The 19,285-nt window shown below is 40.2% G+C and overlaps 1 protein-coding gene across 1 annotated transcript in view; it reads left to right on the forward strand.

Moving 5' to 3' along the window:
* Nucleotides 1–12,856, forward strand: part of PDE1C (phosphodiesterase 1C, calmodulin-dependent 70kDa) — a gene marked incomplete at its 3' end in the record, with an annotated part of 284,944 nt that extends 272,088 nt beyond the window's left edge. The window contains exons 14-17 of the mRNA XM_009886214.1: nucleotides 2,506–2,626; nucleotides 3,838–4,013; nucleotides 9,029–9,328; nucleotides 12,782–12,856. Coding sequence (XP_009884516.1) covers nucleotides 2,506–2,626; nucleotides 3,838–4,013; nucleotides 9,029–9,328; nucleotides 12,782–12,856 — 672 coding nt within the window. The remainder of the gene's footprint in view (nucleotides 1–2,505; nucleotides 2,627–3,837; nucleotides 4,014–9,028; nucleotides 9,329–12,781) is intronic.
* Nucleotides 12,857–19,285: the final 6,429 nt, after the last annotated feature.

Raw genomic sequence — 19,285 nt, forward strand, 5'->3', positions numbered from 1 at the left:
TCCCTACAAGAATATCAGGAGTTAACGCTTCTCTGTTTGTCTCAGACTGTAGGAAGCTTGTTTGACTGGAGATCAGCCTTTGTTGTCATAGTCCGCTTTTGCAGCTGATACATGTAGCAGCATCTTTTTATTTTTGTCCTTTGGCTGGCGAGAAAGAAAATTACAGCATCAGAAAACACAGGATAAAGGCTGATGAATGCATGCTGATGATTCTTTTTTCTGTCTCTTTTTTTTTTTCCTTGTGGTGGTGGGCTTTAGGGAAACTGTCTTCTAGGCAGTGTTTGCCATAGTGATGTTCTCAAGTGGAGTGAATGAACACTAGGCATGTGTCTGGAATCCACCCTCAGCATAAAGTGTTAATTGGTAAAATCATCTTAGTCACTGGGGTACAGAAATATTTACCACATTCATTCTATTGAAGAAGAAAAAGGATGATAAAACGGTCATTAGCATTAATAGGTTTTAAAACCCAGTTTCATTATTTGATATTCGGGGTTTTTAATTAGCAATCTAAATCACCACGTTTAAATCACAGTGTCTTTAGGTAAGAAGAGAGAATCCGGCAGCGGGGAGGCCCATGGGAATATGGCATAAGTTACATAATTACTAATAAAGTCCTAAGCTTTGTTTCTGCAATAGCAGATTATGTTTCCCAACTTTATTATAATCCCCATTTTAGGGTAATGTAGTTGAATAACTTATTCATGTTCTAGGGAATAGAGGAAAAAAAACCACTTATCAAAGAAAATTTCTCCTAGGTCCTTGAGTTTGTTTACCTGTGGTCCCTTGTGCCACCTCTGCCTGTCTCTTGATGAGATGCAAGACTTCTCCCAGGCAAAACTTGTTTTTTAGACCCTTACAATTGGACCTTGTATTTATGTGCAAATGTTGAGTATCTCAGGAAGCAGATCCCATCACCCTGCTGCTGAAGTTAGTGACGCAGTCGCGCGTCTAATATCACAGATTTGCATGTCTCAGGCTTGTTAGCGTTGATGGAGCAAATGGCAGTGGTATTACTTGCCAAGCAGAAGTGATAAGGTACCATGGCTTGGATTTCTTTGGTCATTAATAGGTAAAAAATTTTTTGAGTGAAGGGGTGTAGAAGAAATATGTAGACAGGCAGACACACACACATGTAAATCAAGTTCTCATTATCCTCAGGAGTCCTGTGGCACACTTAACACTGTTCTCAGTCAGTACGATTTCCAATGTTTTAAAAACTGTATGAAGTTTGCTGAGATTATCTGGGTTGTGATCTAGCACACAATTTCCTGTCATGGCTTTATACTGCCTACATTTCTGATTAACTCCCTGGGAGGAAGGGAGTTCTTTTTTCCCTAAATTTGAATAGATAAGACTGTCTCAGTGTTATGAAGGCATATGATTCAGATGTTCGGATAAGACTGAATGCGTATTTACAGAATGTTAGTATGAAATTCTGAGAACTTGCAAGTAACGTTTTTAATTTGGCTAGGCATGAAAATACACTTAATTACCCATCCTTTTAGAAATTTAGTAAAAATCAAGGGAGGGAAATGGGAATAGAAGGATGCTTGCTTAACTGCTTTGCACTCAAGATGTGGATCAAAGCATCTGTGAATTCGGGTGCTTGGCCCATGTGGTCTCTTCTCCTTTTATTGGTCTCTTATCACCTAGAATCGCTGGGGTCTGCTGTAGAAATGTAGCTTTCTTGGCTACCTGCAACATTAAGAAATTTGCCAAGTGAAGTGCTAAAATAAACTTAAGAAATAGCTCTTGCCCCAGGTGAGAATTTAGGGGAAGGTGTAAGGTAGTGTAAGCTCCTCACTCTCACATTTTTTCCGTGCAACTTGGATTTTCCTTCATCTCATAAGCTTATGTCCAGAGGGCCCTTCAGTCTGCCCTTCCCAACATTCAGATCAGAGCCGTATTCATCTCTGCCATACTGTATACTGAAGTAGAAATTATTTCGCTCTTTATTTTTTTTCCTTTCCTTATATTAAAAAAATGGGGGGAAAACCTCTAAGTCTGCTTTATTATCAACAAGAACAAGCTGGCTGAGCACTGAGGAGAGAATATTCACAGCAAACCACTGATATGCAGTGAGGGAGGTTTGCATGTAACTCCACACCAGTAAAGCTTACCAGTATTATTACTGTTGTATTAATTTCCTGCTTTTAGAGAGTTCATCTTTGAAACTGGGTTTTATCCAAATCCGTAGGAATTTGGCTTAAATATCACAGTCCGCGTATAAAACAAGTTCTGATGCATCTGTTTATGTTCCGATTTGCCACAGTTTCTCTCCAATGTTTAAGTAGGTACCTTTTATTGTGTGCTATATCCAGGGTCTAGAATCAGGGATTAATGTATAACTCTGTTTTCCTTTTCCAGTATTTGCCCATCCCTCTTTCAAAGTATAATTTTTTTACTCTGTCTTTTACAGCATGGTTGTCTGTGATCACTGAAACAATGACTCCACATAAATCCTCCTCTTGCCTGCTTGACTCTGCTTGTGTTTCTGCTCAGGTTTCATTGATTTCATTGTGGAACCCACTTTTACTGTGCTGACTGATATGACCGAGAAGATTGTGACTCCACTCATCGATGAAGCCTCCCGCTCTGGCATGTCTGGGTTCAGGCGTTCCAGGTGAATAACCACGTGCCCTCTCCCTTCGCTCTGCACATACTGCCATTGCGCCCAACTCCCCTGGTTTTCCCACCACTGCGTATGTCTTCCGTGTGGCTTAAAGCACCGTACCCGTGTTGCCGACACTGCAGCTCGCCTTGTGACGTGGCTTTGTTGCAGGGAAACTCCAGCCCAGGGGAGGGCAAAGAGGGAGGCTGGCATGAACCTGAGCCTGAGCCATGGCTCCAAAGGCAGTGAGCACAAATGGTTATAGCCATGCAATCAGGTGAACTTCAGTGCTCTCTCAGTCACTAATGTCAAAGAGAAGGTAGAGGCAGTCGTTGGGAGGCACTCATATCTACCTATCTAGAAGTATAAATGGGATTGAAAAGAGGACTGGGAAGTATAAGCACACTTTAGCGACAGTATTTAGAGCTGTGCAAATATGTGAAGTACCACCAGAATTAACCTGGAGTTTGGGTGTAAGGAGTCTTTGCCCATTCAACCTGCTCTGCTGTTGTAGAGAAACTACTCTTCCAGTAGTTCCATGGGCAGGGCATGTCTTGGGATTCAAATGCCTCGTGTCTAGTGCTCCCTAGAGTAGGGCTACGAAGTCAGATCCCATCTCCCAGGTGAATTGTTTCTCTTGGGCTGTTACACAAAGAGCAAGCACTAATATCTTTGTCAGTTATCTTGCTGCCTTTATTAAAATGTGCATGATGAAGTGTCCATCCTTGAAAAACTACTGCAGGGTCTGTAACTGAAGTGAGTGCCTGGTTTCAGCTTCAGCTGAGGTCACCAAGCCCTGGATTCAGGTTGACCTCCTGTCCTGTGCTCTCATTGGTGAATTTTAGGAGGCTCCTTCTTTGACATATTTGATTTCTAGAATAGTCTGACTCTCCAAGAAATATTTAGGGACTGAGGATGCAAAACAAAGGTAATGGCAACACTTGGAGTGATTCTTTTTCTTAGGGACGATGGGTACCAAAAAATAAGCAGGGAAAAGCTGCTCTTTGTTTCTAATACTGGCTCAGGTTGTGCCGTTTGCTTTAACATCGGTTGCCCTGGGGTGGGAGGGAGGGGAGGATGTGGGATTCAAGCTTAGTTTTTGTTTTTCCTGGTTGGCTCTGTTAAGTTATCTAGACTTACAGGCATTGGCATTATTTCTTCTTAGCTGTGTTTGGGTGTATGGGATACTGATTTCTTCTATGTTTTGTGATCTTGTGTCACAGTCTGAATAGCATTAGTCCCTCCGAAGTTAAAAGATCAAGTGTCAAGAGCACTGGGTCCGAAGGAAGTGCCTCACTCAACTGCTCCATACTCACTGTGGACTTCAAATGTTTTAAAGCCACCTGGACTGAGGTGGTGCAGCAGAACCGGGAGAAATGGAAAGCGCAAGCCACCAAAGGTAACACCCAGGCTTCTTAGTGAAAGAATAAAAATTCTTTTGACCTCTTCTTCTTCAAGCTCTTCTTCAATCAAATTATTCTCCAAGTAAGCACTGTTAGTTGGAAAGAATCTGCTTTTCAAAGTCAACAGCTGACACAGTTCAGAAAGATAGGAATATTGTGACTCATCTGTGCCTTGTACTCTTCTTACGTGGTGTAAGTGTATGTAATGAAGAGGATGTGGACAATGGGAGAAAAAAAAAATAATTGTAAGGGACGTCCTCTAAAATCATGAGTCAGACTTGGGATGGGTGCAAAAATAGTTGGAACAGCATTTGTAGAGAGGTTATCAGTTGTTCACTGTTAAGACTGAAAGAGGTATGGATGATAGTTCAGGGGAGAAGACAGGATATTCTGGATTCAAAGCTGTTTTCTTATTTCTATTGACAACTTGGATAATGAATTGGGAACTATTCTGCAAATGCTCACGATGTCATGAATTTGGGTGGGACTGCAAATATTTCAGAAGAAATGAGGGCTGTGTTGGCTGCAAGTGGACCAGGGTTCAATATTGTCATGCTGTTGGGGAAAAAAAAAAAAAAAAAGAAAAGAAAAAAATCCACCAAAACCCCAAACCAACCAAACAAAAAAAACACCCCAAAAACACCCCACCCCCCCAGACCTTGCTTCTAAGATAAGACCCCTCTGGCATTCTTCCCGTCTTTCCAGCAGTAACAAGTCCCCCACAGCAGTGCTGTGTCCAGTTTTGGCCTCTGCAGTTCAGGAAACGTATGGACCAGTTGCAGACAATACAGAGTACAGCAATGCAAATGATGATAACTGTTGTTTATAGCTGAGAAGGGTTTTAGCTGAAAGCAGTTGTCTGAAGACTACCGCAGCTGCAAAATAAGGGAACTGTTTTTTTATTCAAATACGCTGGGATGTTAAGATGAGAAAAAAATGGCAGGTGGTTGTAACCTGGTTATATAGGTTAGACATTGGCAAATCTCTATTGTTGGAGATCTTTCAGAGCTAATGAGAGCCATCTGTTGAGATTGACTTAGTTGTAACTGGCCCTTGCTTCCCGAGGCTGGATGATTGCCCAAGGTCTTCTTGAGCCCTGGGGTGATTTAGACCAGCGTTGGAACCAAAAAGGGAGGAATGTTATCACTGATTCATTTTTTTTCTTCATGAAACTGTTTGTGATACAATTTCTTCTCTGAGTTGAATGCTTGTTCCTCAAACCCTTATTTAATGGAGTTATATTTCATGTAAATGGAAGGACTTTGATTTAATGTATCATGTGGCCTTGGCTTCAGGGTTGAGGGAAAATTTGGTGTAGTTCACTGTTTGCCTGAGCTGATTGTTCCTCTCCAACTGAAAGGCCTGTCTAAAGGTGCAGAAAAGTACACATTATTATTCAAATTAAACTATCATTCGTCATAAAATTTGCTATTCAGGAAAAGCCTTTCTAGGCATTCCATGAAAATGAAAACAAAAACATAATTCAAGATCTGCTTATTTGCCAGGGGATTTTTTTGGCTTTTTTTTTTTTTTTAATTGGTATTTACTCTTTCATGGTTCTTTGTAGACCAAATAAATTAAAGCTAACTAAACAAGCAGAGCATTTAACATGGTCAGTGTCCCACAGTATAGGAGTGTTGAGTGAACAAAGCCAATACAGTTAACTAGTTTTAAGGATTTCATTTCAACATATACCATACGTATTTACTTGTCTACTATGGATCTACTAGGTAAAAATCCTATATGCAAGAGAGACCTGTGGCAAAATAAATAAAACATATCTTACATTTCACCTAAAACAAACATACCAAGTAGATCATAATAGATTCTGGATATTTAACTTTTAAATGTGCTTTGTACCCACTTGCAGTGACTGCTTTGCATAAAGACTTTTTTCTAAATGTGCACATGTAAATGTCAAGTTATGATCCATGTGGATGTGCACACATTGCTTAACTAGTGCTGCTACAGGTAATATGTATCGATGCAGTATTTTCTATCCATTCTTTACAGGGTATCCTGACGATATGTGTGTGGTTATTAATACTTTAGCTGGAGGGGAAAATGTTTTATTTTTAATTACCTTGTAAAAAAATCCTTCTAGCAGCTCCTGAGGGTAGTCTATGGAAGAATTAGTTGATCACTTGAAAGCAGAGAGCTCAACAGTCTGCATTATTAGATATGGGAGCCCTTGAGTAGGTCATTTTTATCTTTCTGACAACCTTTAACCCTGAATAGTTGATTAACTTCATGTTTTTGCTAAACTTCATCTCCAACAACTTGGATCAGGGCCCTGGTTTATGGGTCAAAGATTCAGAAAGCAGTCTCAGCTTCTGTTCATCTGAATTCATTGACTTTCACATAATTCCTGTGTTTCTGGGTGCATTTAGCAGCACAAGCATCCGTATTTTGTTATCCTGAAAGACTTACACGGATGTATGGCTCAGCATACCTCTGTATGGGCTGGGGACTAAGGAACTGTTCTTGGACTCCAGAGTCCTCGCATCAAAACCTTTGCTCAGCTGCTGTCTTGCTCCTGACTTGCAGGCAAGTCTCTGCACCCCCTTCCATCTGCCTTCCCTCTTTCGCCATATGCAGCAGGGCCTGCCGCACAGCAGGAGTTTAAATTGTGACCCCCGTCAAACTGGTGTCTTGCAATGCACCAAGATGCTCTGTCAATGAAAGTAAGAATTATTAAGAAAAGACAGATAAAGCAATTACTGTTGATTGACAATAAATAGCAAGTGGGGATCAGAAGGGAAGGAAAGCCGTCTATTATTATTATTATCATTATTATTATTATTATTACTACTACTATTACTTTTATTAAATAAATTATTAAATTATTTGTAGACTACTGTATTCCCTTTGGTAATGGCATTGTCCCAGAAGCATCAGTGAGCGTTTTTATCCTGAGTGTGGTATTTATAGAAAATTTCTTGGACTGTGTGGGGAAAGTACGTGGGTTTATTGCTGATCTCTTTTTGCTTAAAGGATCATCATTAAAGAGCTACAAATTAAAAAACTGAATAAACAAACACCCTGATGTGCAAAGCAACATTTAGATACAGTATTTTCTGATGCTAATTTTAACAAGAGGCGCACGTCCAAAGGTGCTTCAGCAAGCCCTAGTCTCCTAAGCCAAATTTCTCTCCTGTGGTTCAGGTGCAAAATGCAGCATTTTTTTTTCAGATCCTCAAATGGAGGAATCCTTCTACATACCATGAGACTCCAGGGAAAATATCAACATGCATAGCTGAGCTATCTGTGGAAGCTACCATAGATTTCAGGAATGATTAATAAACTGAGGGAGGCTCATATCTAATTTGATTATATTTTCATGTGAGGCATAATTTATTAATTTAAAAAATAATTAACTTTAGTTAGCTGCTGGCAAGGAAATACAGATTGACATTTCTTAAAAAGAAATCTTTATCTCTTGTATTGCATTGTTTCATTTTTCTCAAAACTGGTTCTCATTCACTCATAAGAATTATTTGATAAGACACTTAGAAATTCTTTTGTAATTTTTACTCACTGGCCAAGATTCTGCTCCTGTAAGGAACAAAACTTCTTTCCTATAGATGTCAAGAATACTTCCATAAGACCAACGTAGACATTATTCAGTGTTTTGTAGGATCTGCTTCTCTGCTCATCAGCTTACACAATCTCTCAGAAAACAGGAGATACGTCCATGATTCCTATCACAATTAACGTGCAATTGGTTGCCCACAATGGGGTAATGAGTAGGCTGGGATATTGTCCCAAGAAATCTTGAATATAGGCATAGGGTGGTCACATCTGAATGCTTAGGTTCAGTATGGGTATATATATGCTCTGAATAAGCTCACAGGTTCCAAACAGAGTGTGTGCTCAGCTACTCAGCTGCTTTTGCAGATTAGGCCTCTATTGATCACAGGAAAGGGGGAGAAAATTAGGCAGTCTCTGCTCAGAGTCTGCGCACACCCAGCTGTGTTTATCAGTTCAAGGGCTGCGCTTCTGGGACTGTGGTTGTGTCCTGCTTTCCAGTGTGACGCGGGAAGCCACACAGAGCCTTTACAGCTGAGTCTGGGGGTGTGTGCTGTACCTGACCTGGGCTAGAAATGTAGTGGTCTCAACATCTGGAGCCAAAGTGATTTGCAGCCTTTTTTTTTAAGTAAGTGTTGCACCAGGACCTAAGGTTGGGATAATAACAAGATCGGTATCTTGAATGGGGGAAATTGGCTTCTCTGAATTTATTTCTTTTCTGAATGACAGTGTTTTGAGATGCTGCTGTTGTTCAACACTCACTTTTGAATTTATACCTTTGCATATTTGTCATGGAGCGTAAGACTTTTGGGGATGGATAGGCAAGTACTCGTAGCAATATACCAGTCTGCCAAGAATCATAGAATGGTTTAGGTTGGAAGGGAGCTTGAAGAACATCTGCTTCCAACCCCTCTGCCATAGGTGGGGACACCTCCCACTAGAAAGGACAGAGCCATAAAGATAGAATAACAGTAAGTGGAAGGGAAGAGATTAGGAAGCTGGCATTGTAAGCAACCTGAAACAAGAGGGGAAAAAAGTAAATAGCGAAGAACCAAGACTTTTTATGTGCTCAAGAGTTGTATGGTACGGTATGAGATAAACTGAATGTCATTTGACTGACTGGTTTGTGTCAAAAATGAAACTAACCTTGGCACACCTAAAACCTTCAATAGCTAATATCTCTTTTTAATTTGCCTTTTAAGAATTTTGAGGAACTGCAGTTTCAAAGGTGAACCTTATATGGTAAAAAAAGGACAGGCACAAAATATACATTAAGGCCAACATGGGGTGTTTTTTTCAGAATACTTGCTTAAATGTTCTCCTGTGCTCTTTTTCCCTTGTCAAGTCAATTCCTACATTTATCTAAGTAAAGGCTGTTTGCATGTAAAAAGCTGAAGTAGTGCGAGTTGTATCATTCTTGTCAAATTGACTGATAATCTTGATTTCTTTCCTCGTTATGCTTCTCTCTTTGCTGAGGATGCAGAAGAAAAAGCTAAGAAAGAAGCAGAGGAAAATGCTCCTCAGGGAACAGATGAAAAGAAAACGGATGAAAAGGATGAGAAGAAGCCAGCTGAAGATGCTGCAGCAGCAAAGACAGAGAACAGCAAAGAACCAAATCCTGGGGAAAACAAAAGTGCAGATTCCAATAAGAATAATGTAAATGGGACTCGGCAAACTGGGATGAACAAACACGAAGCCTGTCAAGGGAAAAATGCACCTAGGACAGATAAGGGAACGGACTCTCTTCACGCAGTGGGAGAAGAGAAACAGCGTGTTCAGAATGGTGAGTTCTCTCCTTCTACTGAAACATAAATCCAGCCCTAAAACCAGTATCTCACCTCAGTGACGGGGGAACCTGATGTCCTGAAAAAGGATGTCCTGGGGTCAGAGCCTCTTCCTGGACATTAGCATAGTCACCTGCATATGGGAATCAGAAACTGTAAGTTAACTCCCAAGTAGTGTTCTTCCATAGAAGATGGGGTTCATCATACTTGCTTGGGCACTTTGGGTGGAAAGGAAAAAATGACTTTTCTCATGGAAATGAAGCAGCCTGTTATGGTACAGAGGCTGAAAAGCTGAAACAAATATTCTTCGTTCAATGAACAGCTTCATTGCTTGGGTAACTGACAGAGGAGATGCCAAAGTTGGCTTGTAAACTCTTTTTAAGGCCAATTAAAGGTATCTTTTTACTGAGTCTCAGATTTAATGTGTTTTGGGACAGAGGACTTTTCCCCCTCTCTGTTTTTAAGAGTTATTTTCTTTATGCTTCCTTTGCTCAGGTTTTTTATTAGGGCAGTCACAAGCCTTTTTTTATTTTGAGATTTTTTTTGTCATAAATTTTATTCCAGTATTTTAACTTGCTATAGAACTAAGTTAAAATAAGAATCACATTTTGCACCCAAAAAAGTTGGAAACAATGTTTGAAGATTGCACTAAATATTAAAAAAAAAATAAAATTAGACCCATGAGAACAGATCAGTTGTCTCTTGGCCATTTCACTGTCCTTCCCTCCCCAACTCCTGCTCCCTGAAGCTATTACCAAAAAATGGCAGTACACCCACATGTAACTTGTCAAAAACTTGGCTAGTATCAGCCAGTCCAAAACCAGCAAAAAAATCTGACACAGAAGCATCCTCATATAAAAGCCTGAGTGAGCATACAGGCTTTGAAAGTCCCAGGCTCAGGCAGTGAGTTTAGATGGCAGCAGAGGCAGAAATTCTATTTAAAACATCCCTGATATGACTCTTATGTATTTCACTTGGCTGCTGGCCTTTCATGGAGCTCCCTTCATCATTAGGGGTTTTTTTTTGGATCGGAAGCACTACGGGGATCCGAGCTGTCATGCTCTGTTACGTATGGGATTTTTCTTCAGTGTTACGTGGGTGAAGAGGAGTGGGTCCCTCACGGAGACAAAGAGGTTGTGGACATGTGAAATCCCAGTTAGATTGCATCAGACTTTTTTTCTGAAATCCTTTGTTTTACGTGCTTCTAACAGTATGGGGGTTAAATGTGGCCTAGTGATTTTGACAGTACCTTTTTCTGCAATGTCTCTCTGCTGCAGGTGTCAAAAATGCTTTGAAAAGAATTGTAATGATTTCTGAAAACTAGTGTCTTCCTCAGGAAAAGAAATTCTGCTCCTTAATTTGTGGGAAAAGGCCTTTATGAGGTATAATCACTGCAGCGTCTTTGGAGACTGATGAAATCTTATCATTCATATCCCTGGGTTCACCACAGCTTCCTTTACGCCTATATGTTAATATCTCATCATAAAGTATTTGCCTTATTATTTCTCTGCCTTTGTAATCCTTTTCAAAAAGATCATTATGATCATCGTTCTGCTCTGCTGCTGGCACTATGGCAGACTAGATATTACAATACTCAAAAGTCCCTGATTCATAATAAGTTATATTCAATGAAAGTTCAGAAATTGTGTTGTCAGAGGAGTTTTAAGTCTCTCTCAGTCACTTGCTGCCCGTGTGCTTTCTGAGAGAGATCAAACTGTGAAATAACATATGTGTGGATGTTCATCATCTTTTCCTGCGCACACTTAGGGTCAAGCAGCTTCTTTATGCAATGTTCAAATAAACCATTATTAGCTCATCATTATCATCGGCTGTATGATGGTGGAGGAAATGCGAGAAGACTTTTGTGCTTCGCTAGATACATTTTAATGTCACTTCCTGAAAACAGTGTACTTCTTTTAGGGGCCACCTTTGTCAAGCAGACACCTCAACCCTGCTTGGAGCTGCTTATACCTCTCTGTTCAAGGAGTCCAAGTCAGTAGCAGTGTGATCAGCTGAGGAGGTTGCTGCTTGTCCTGTATCATCTTGCTTTCGTTTTTCTCTCACCCACACAGTGAGCTTAGGAAGAAAAACATGAGAAGTTTTGGCTGTGAATAAGAACTGAACAGGACACGTTTTTCCCATCTTGCTTGTTTAGTATCTTAAGATTTGAAAACCATTCCTCGTGTATACTATGATGAAACTTAATTGGAGAGAGAGATCAATCCTCTGTCACCCAAGAATAACAAATGTTCTAGCGGTCAGGGCATAATATGGAAGAGGGCGACCTTGCTTCTCTACAATTTCTCTTTTTTTTAAGCTGTTCCAAAAATAAGTATCCGCTAGCCATGACTGTTTTGAAGGCAGATCAGATCCTCTTTAACACATAATACCTATAATCTTGATCCAGAGGCTGTGAAGTCGTTATAGGAACAAAAATAGTCATACAAATGGAATAAGCATTACTTTACAAAATTCTGAAGTGAGATTTTTACAGCTCTTCATGTTGAGGTGTGGGTCACAAATTCACTGCTACTCCTCCAGGGGAGAAGGACAAGCTGCTTGCTGCTATCTGGGCAGGCTGCTGTTGCTTCTCTGGACATCTGAAAGAAGGACACCTTCTTTGGTGCTGTTTGGACACTGCAGCTGAAAGAGCCCTGTTCTGCTAGAGCTCTTCCTATAAGTTATTTTTCATTTGATCTTGCATTTGGCCTTCTTATTCAATGAAGGGATGGTCTGGCAAGGTCTGATGTGCTCTGCTGTATGACTAATAGAGAACAGAAAATGAGAATGATGGTGGTTAACCTTCCTGGCTTCATAAAATAGACTCCAGCTCAAGTTGCCATTTTCATTCTGCATCAGCCATTGCTCTGCCAAAGGCCTTGCTTTCCTGGTTTGCTATAGAGGCTGTCAAGCCAGTGATCAATGCTAGGATGGTTGTTTGCTTCCTGATACTGTCATCAAAGGACCAAGCCAAATGAATCTGTGGATAAAAGAACCCGGTAAGAGAAAGTAAGACAAAATTATATAGGACTGTTTGGGATATCTCAGGTGGTTCTTTAATGCAGAGACCTATGATGAAGTCTTGCAGGGTCTTAGCCCTTTAAAAGTGTAAATGTTTCAGCGTCCTGATTTTGAAATTAAGGTTCTGCTCAAGTTTTTAACGGTCTACATACAACCAGAGGGAGTATGAGTTTGCATGTGCACTTAAAAAGCTGTTAACAGTTAGAATAAATTTAAAAGTAAATTGTAAAATTTGATTTTCTGTAGGAGTTGGATACATTTTGTCTGGTGCTTTATTCTGTAAAAATGTGTTAATCCAGTTCCTTGTGAATTCAGACCTTTTCTCCCAAGGAACATATCTTTTGGATGTTGCAGTTTGATTGAGTTACAGGCATTAATAAACTGCAGACTGCATTAAAATGTTTATAATGTTTCTTATTCCTTTTTTCTAGGTGAATTAAAGGAAGACAATAAGTTGGACAAAAAAGATCAGTCTAGTGTGGGGGATGAATCAAAGAAAACAGATGGTAAGGACAACATTTTATTACATTTTGTCACTCATTTTTATATGCAATCTATTGTTTACTAAACATTCACAGTTTACTCTAAAGCAAAAAAATTGTGTGGTAATCAGAAACAGACTTAACAGAAACAGTCATTAGAAATGATAAAAGCCATTGGGGCATTCCGGGGAAAAATCATCCCTTTCACATAATGCCTAGCACCATTTAGTTGTTCTGTTGGTAAGCCTTATCCATCAATTTTTTGTGCAGTGCCTGGAAGAAAAATCCTGGATTATTAGAGTTGCTTAACAGGAAATGCGGATTTGTGACGTTCTATCCTTCTGACTTTCTTTGGGCTGTATTCTGCTCTCTGTTAGGACAGGCTGCATGGGAGATGCAAAAAACAGAGCTAAGAAAAAACCCGCACGAGATGTCCCTGTTTTTAATGATTGCACGTTATACTATGCCAATACAAACACAAAGCTTTATTAACTTAATTGGCTGAGGGGGAATTTGCCAAGCGCTGTCAAACCACAGGTGTGGGAAGTTAGCAGGAGCGAGCACGTCAGCATAGCGGTCCTATTAAGGATGCTATGTAAAAGGGATGTTGCTGAAACATTGTTGAACTGGAGCAATCCTAAGCTGGTTTCTTGGTTTCAATGGTTTCTTGGGCACTTGGGAATAATTTCAAATGGGTCTGAGCCTACTGTAGAGGTCCACAGTCATTTTAGCAGCATCAACAAAGTGGAAAAACAGCCGTAAGGTCTATGGCATGTATACTCTTTTGCACCTCCTCAGCTCTGTACCACAGGGCTCTGAGATAGTATCTGAACCCATATTGCTCCAAAAGTGATTGCTAAAGTATTAGGTAGCAAAATAAGTGGAAAAAAATGTTAGAGCTAACATTTTCTTTATGCATATCCCAGTGTATATCCACTGAAACACAGCTATTCCTAAATGTAAATAATACAGTACTTTGTTTTGATGGTCAAGAAAGACAACCTCATATTAAGCACTGCAGTTAAGCATGATTCTATTTTTTCTTTTATTGCTTCCTTTTAAGAAATTACTTAAAATTCCTATTGCTTTCGGAAAGTAATAAATAAGAAGGAAATGTGATACCTCAACTAAAAATGTAGAAAAATTCATCTAGAAGCATGTATTAATTTCAGACACATAAATATGTACTTTTTTTAAAGAGCCCCCTTAGCAACAATGTTTAGGAAAACTCAATATGTTGTTAAGAGGTTATATTATTTGCACACTTGAGTTAAGTGTCTGTCAGGAAAACAGTCTTGAACAACTACCGTTCACAACTCTTTCTGCGGTCATGCAGAAATTAAGCGTAAATACTCAAATACCATATGACTCTTCAGATGTTCATGAATATGTGCAGTGCTGTATGTAACTATCAAGGCCCCAGAAGAATTCATGGGCAGAATGGTTACTCTCCCCACAGCGGTGGGTGGTGGCTGAGCAGGGGCTGTGCTGGAAGAGTGCAGCCCTGTCAGGACGAGGTGGATGCAGAAACACTGGGGCTTCTTCAGAAGGACTAGGGACCATCGGCCCAGCCAAGAAAGTAGATCCTAGATCCGGGTATCCCTGACTTGGAGGACCAGGATGAATTTGAAGGCCTGCACTCTCAAGGCCTCAGAAAGATTAGGGGCACCTATTTAGTTGGGCTGGAGGACCAAGAAGCGAGTGTTTCATGCTGACTTGAAGGGTGAGGGTGTGAATTTAGTTCCTTGCAAGTTTCTAGTCTTTGTGTTGTGTAGTTATTTAAAGTCTGTTTGTTCTCCTGTAAGAAAATGTTCTGCTTGTCCCCTTAGGGAAAAGACCAGTACCATGGGACCAGTTGATTACAGTGAATAAGCAACTGTAACCATGCAAGGATGATTTGTAGGCTGAATGTTTTTCATTAAGACACTGTAGAGACAGATTATAGCTAACAATCTCATTGATAGAAATCAGGAGAAAAATTGTGAATGATGTGCCTTAGAAAGGAAAGTGCTAGGGTGGCACTTCTGTTTTGACAAATACTGTGCAACCTCTTCTGCCCATTACTCTAGAGAAAATCTCCTTACCAGGCATGTGAGGGATGTGGAGAAAGGAACATTATCCATGGATAATACATAGCTGTTTGCAGACTACTGAAATGTGTACCCGAACATATGCTTTCTCACGTGCCAGTACATGGTCTTTCACATGCTGGAAAAAAAAGATTAAGCAGGGGAGTTAGAAATATTGAGGTTACAGCTATAATGCACTCACCACATGTAGTTTGCCGGTGGGTGAAACTTAGCCTGGTCTTTTTGCAGGGTCAAGAGTGCTTGGGTTTTACAGCCTCTGTTCAGTATGTAGCTGGGGTGTATTTGTATTAAACAGGTGCCCATTTGTATAGATTTACCATGAGCGCTTCAGCTTTCCTACCACAACCCGTTAGCATCAGCAAGAGCCCTGTACCCAGCTGAGGTCAGTCTACTACCCTGTTGTGCTGCACAGGCGTCCTGCACCTAGAGAAGAAAGCTGCAAGGTCTACGTTACATAAATCTTTGCAGGAACTATGTCCAAGTTGCTTTTTGACCATATACAAAGGAAGTTCTTCTAATATCTTGTTATAGGAATACATACATGCCAAAATGTTTCTAATACATTTGTCCTACTACATGTGGAGCCAAGTGGCCAGGGACACGTAGAATAACTATACCATGTGGACATGAAGACACTGAAGCTGCATATATACACTGTAGTCACAGGTGTGAAATCACAGAATCACGGAATCTTCAGAGTTGGAAGGGACCTCTAGAGATCATCTAGTCCAACTCCCCTGCTAAAGCAGGATTGCCCAGAGCACAGTACTCAGGACTGCATCCAGGCGGGTCTTGAAAATCTCCAGAGAAGGAGACTCCACAGCCTCCCTGGGCAGCCTGTGCCAGTGCTCTGCCACCCTCACCATAAAGAAGTTTTTCCGTGTATGTGAACGAACTTCCTATGTTCCAACTTGTGCCCTTTGCCGCTTGGCCTGTCACTGGGAACCATTGAAAAGAGTCTGGCTCCATCCTCCTTCAACCCGCCCTTTAGATACTTGTATGCCATAATAAGGCCTCCCCTCAATCTTCTCTTCTCCAGGCTAAAGAGTCCCAGCTCTCTCAGCCTTTCCTCATAAGGGAGGTGCTCCAATCCCTCAATCATCTTGGTTGCCCTTTGCTGGCTTCTCTCCAGCAGTTCCCTGTCCCGCTTGAACTGGGGAGGCCAGAACTGGACACAGTATTCCAGTTGTGGCCTCACCAGTGCAGAGTAGAGGGGGAGAATGACCTCCCTGGACCTACTGGCCACACTCTTCCCTATGCAGCCCAGGATGCCATTGTAACTTCTGTGTCAGAGTTACCTTGAAGCTACCCAAAAATAATTAAGTGAGCATGCCTCCAGAAACAGGGATCAGGCTCACTGAAACAGCGAGGAACTACATATGCATCTAGCCAGAGCTTCATACAACTGAGTCTATCTGTATCGAAGCCAACTACTTTAAAGCTATCTTGAAGATGGCTTTGTAAGCTGCAGTCATGCCTTAGATTTCTATCTTAACCACTTCAAAATCCTGTGAAAGTCTCTTGAACATAGGCTAGTCTCCTTCTCATGTTAATCAAATCTTCATATTATTGCCTATTTCTGTGGGAGATACTGCTTGTTACTCAGTACTGCCCTTTTTTCAGTTCCAAGAAAAGAGATACGGGGCTGCCATTTCCCACATAAAGACACAGCCCTATCAGAGGCATCATCAGCACAAGCAGTTCATCAAATGTTTCCTGTGGGATAGAACATTATTAAACCATTTTGGAAACCTGATTTTCCCATGTGAAATAGTTGCTTTTCAACACTTTGAATGGAAAATTGTAAGCAGTCACATGGAAATAATTTTAATCTACATTCACAAACTTTCTTTTTTGCAATTTTTTAATGCTCACAAAACTGATAACAAATGAGAAAATTATTCTTCCCCATTTCAGACTGGATATAAGGAAGAAATTTTTTACGATGAGGGTGGTGAAACACTGGAACAGGTTACCCAGAGAGGTTGTAGATGCTCCATCCCTGGAAACATTCAAGGTCAGGTTGGACGGGGCTCTGAGCATCCTGATCTAGTGGCAAATGTCCCTGCTCATTGTAGGGGGGGGTGGACTAGATGACTTTTAAAGGTCCCTTGTAACCCAAACTGTTTTATGATTCTATGATTACCACTTGCACAGGTTATCTCTACCACCTCCTCCTTTTTTTCCAATTGGGAAAAGATTCTGCAATGTTAATACAAAGTTTTTGGTGCAACTCTTTGTTCCGGGGACCAAAACACAGTTTATTCAAATACTCTTTTTCAGTTAGCAATTATAGGCAATTAAAAGGTTCTTTTTTGTGTTTGTCCTGGGAACTTATTATGCTAGTGGTAACATGCACGTTTGCTGGTTTTAGCACAGAAATACGCAGGATATTTGTATATTGAAGAGCTGGAACGTACAGAGAAAGCCTAATGTGCCCTGCGTGTGTGTGATGATGAGCAATGCTCCCACCTCGTGGTCAAATTGTAACCCTGCGTTTTGACTGGTCATAGTTTCACTAACACATTCCTCTATACAGTGCAACAGAATAGAATAGAATATAGTTAATAGAATATATTCAAGAGAATATAGTTAATAGAAAATAATGTAGTATAAGGTAATATAATACAATATGTCGCCTTTTAAATATGCAGACTATATGAAGAGTTTGTAACAGGCTTACCAGAAATCGAGGTTTTAACTTTCTTTATGTTGATTTTGTTATGCTATACTGTTGCTTAACAGTAGTTAAAAGCCTTTGCTATATGTTCTGTATATTGCCCATGCCAACACGTAAAGCTGCCTTTTGGTCTTAATTTTTCTTGACAATCATTCCTTGATGAGCAAGTGGAAAATTCCCTGATTAAAAAGGTAAAATACAGGGGCATCATTTCTTTCTGTTGCAGTTGTCCTCAAAAATCAAGTGGCAGAATAACTGGCACAGAAAGTTGTTATCTGAGAATGCTTTTGGTATAGGAACATGGTGGTGTGAAGGAGCCATGGTGATGGCTCCACAATTATCCCAGACTGTTGAATTAACAAGATTCTTCCCAGCTTCATTTAAAGAGAATGCAGCTTTTTGCAAAGCTGTTTAAGCATTTAGGAACTGTCTGTCTTTGCAGCCTTCTGCAGGTACAGTTTTTATGTGTGTCAGCCTAGCCAAGACCACTACATAGCAATGAACGCTAAGTAGACTTCTTCTGACAAAACCCTGCTCATGCAGTCTGCGTAACGCCAGTGTTGTTTTAAAAGAGGTTACTCAAGCGTATAAATGAGCAGCATTTTTCTGTAACTTCTTGAGAGAGGTAAAAAGGTAAATTTCAGGTCATATAAATAATGGTGCTATTTCTACTTTTATTCCAAAGGATAGGCTGATTTCTCCATTATTGTCAGAAACAAAAAGCCCATTTCAATTTATAAGGCAAACACATTGGAATCCTCCTTGCTTCTTGATAGTGCTCTTGATATCATATGTCAGAATCCAGCAGCAGTGGCAAATTGGGATTACAGTAGTCTGACTACTTCTGAAGATGATTTCCTTCCTTTTCTTGCTTCTTGTTATGGCCTGTTATTTGAATTACATTAGAGGTTATCGCCCCAAGTTAGAAATCAGAAAGCATTGTACTGATACCTTCTGGAAAAGCTTACTTGAAAGCATGAAGGCATTCTGCTATCCAAAAAGACATATTTCACCATAATTTATCTCTGCTGAACAATTGCTCCATAGTAGTGCAATATGGGATAACTGGAGGGGGGGAAAAGCTTCTGTGCTTTTAAAAATCCTTTTTGTGCTTTTGAAAAAAATGAGTGTGTCTAATTTAGCAAGTGGCACCTGAGGCAAGCTGGAATTTGCATAGAGGGATGTACTCTGAAGAAGGTTTTATGCAGTTTTAATATCAAATAGAGGATGAACATGATGTGATGTGGTCTTTGAAGCTAAATGCAAAATACATTGTTAGCATCCTGACCTCAGGAACATTACATCACCATGGCATGCATGCTCGAGCAGAATATGGGGAGTATGTAGAAAGGTACCTTGTATAATTATGTAGATGATTTTGCGACTTGTCAGTTTGTGTGTGAATGTAAATCTAATGGAAAGCACCTGGTTTTCCTTTGAGACTTTCATGTGCTACATTTTTAGCCTGCTTTCCAGTGTTCAGGCCATACCATGTAGTTAGAAAGTCCTTAGGATGCTTGATTGCTTTTTGCTTCTACATTACATGAAGTCACAGATATATGTGACAAGTTTAAAAATTGGGAATAGCATTTGGCTTGATTTCAAATTTAAGTGAATATTTGGAATATTCATTCCAGATGCGTGGTGAAAAAAAAAAAATCACTGTAGGTACTTAAGTGGAGT

This window comes from Charadrius vociferus, unplaced genomic scaffold, assembly GCF_000708025.1.
Source record: "Charadrius vociferus isolate BGI_N301 unplaced genomic scaffold, ASM70802v2 scaffold545, whole genome shotgun sequence".
Classification (NCBI taxonomy): Eukaryota; Metazoa; Chordata; class Aves; order Charadriiformes; family Charadriidae; genus Charadrius; species Charadrius vociferus.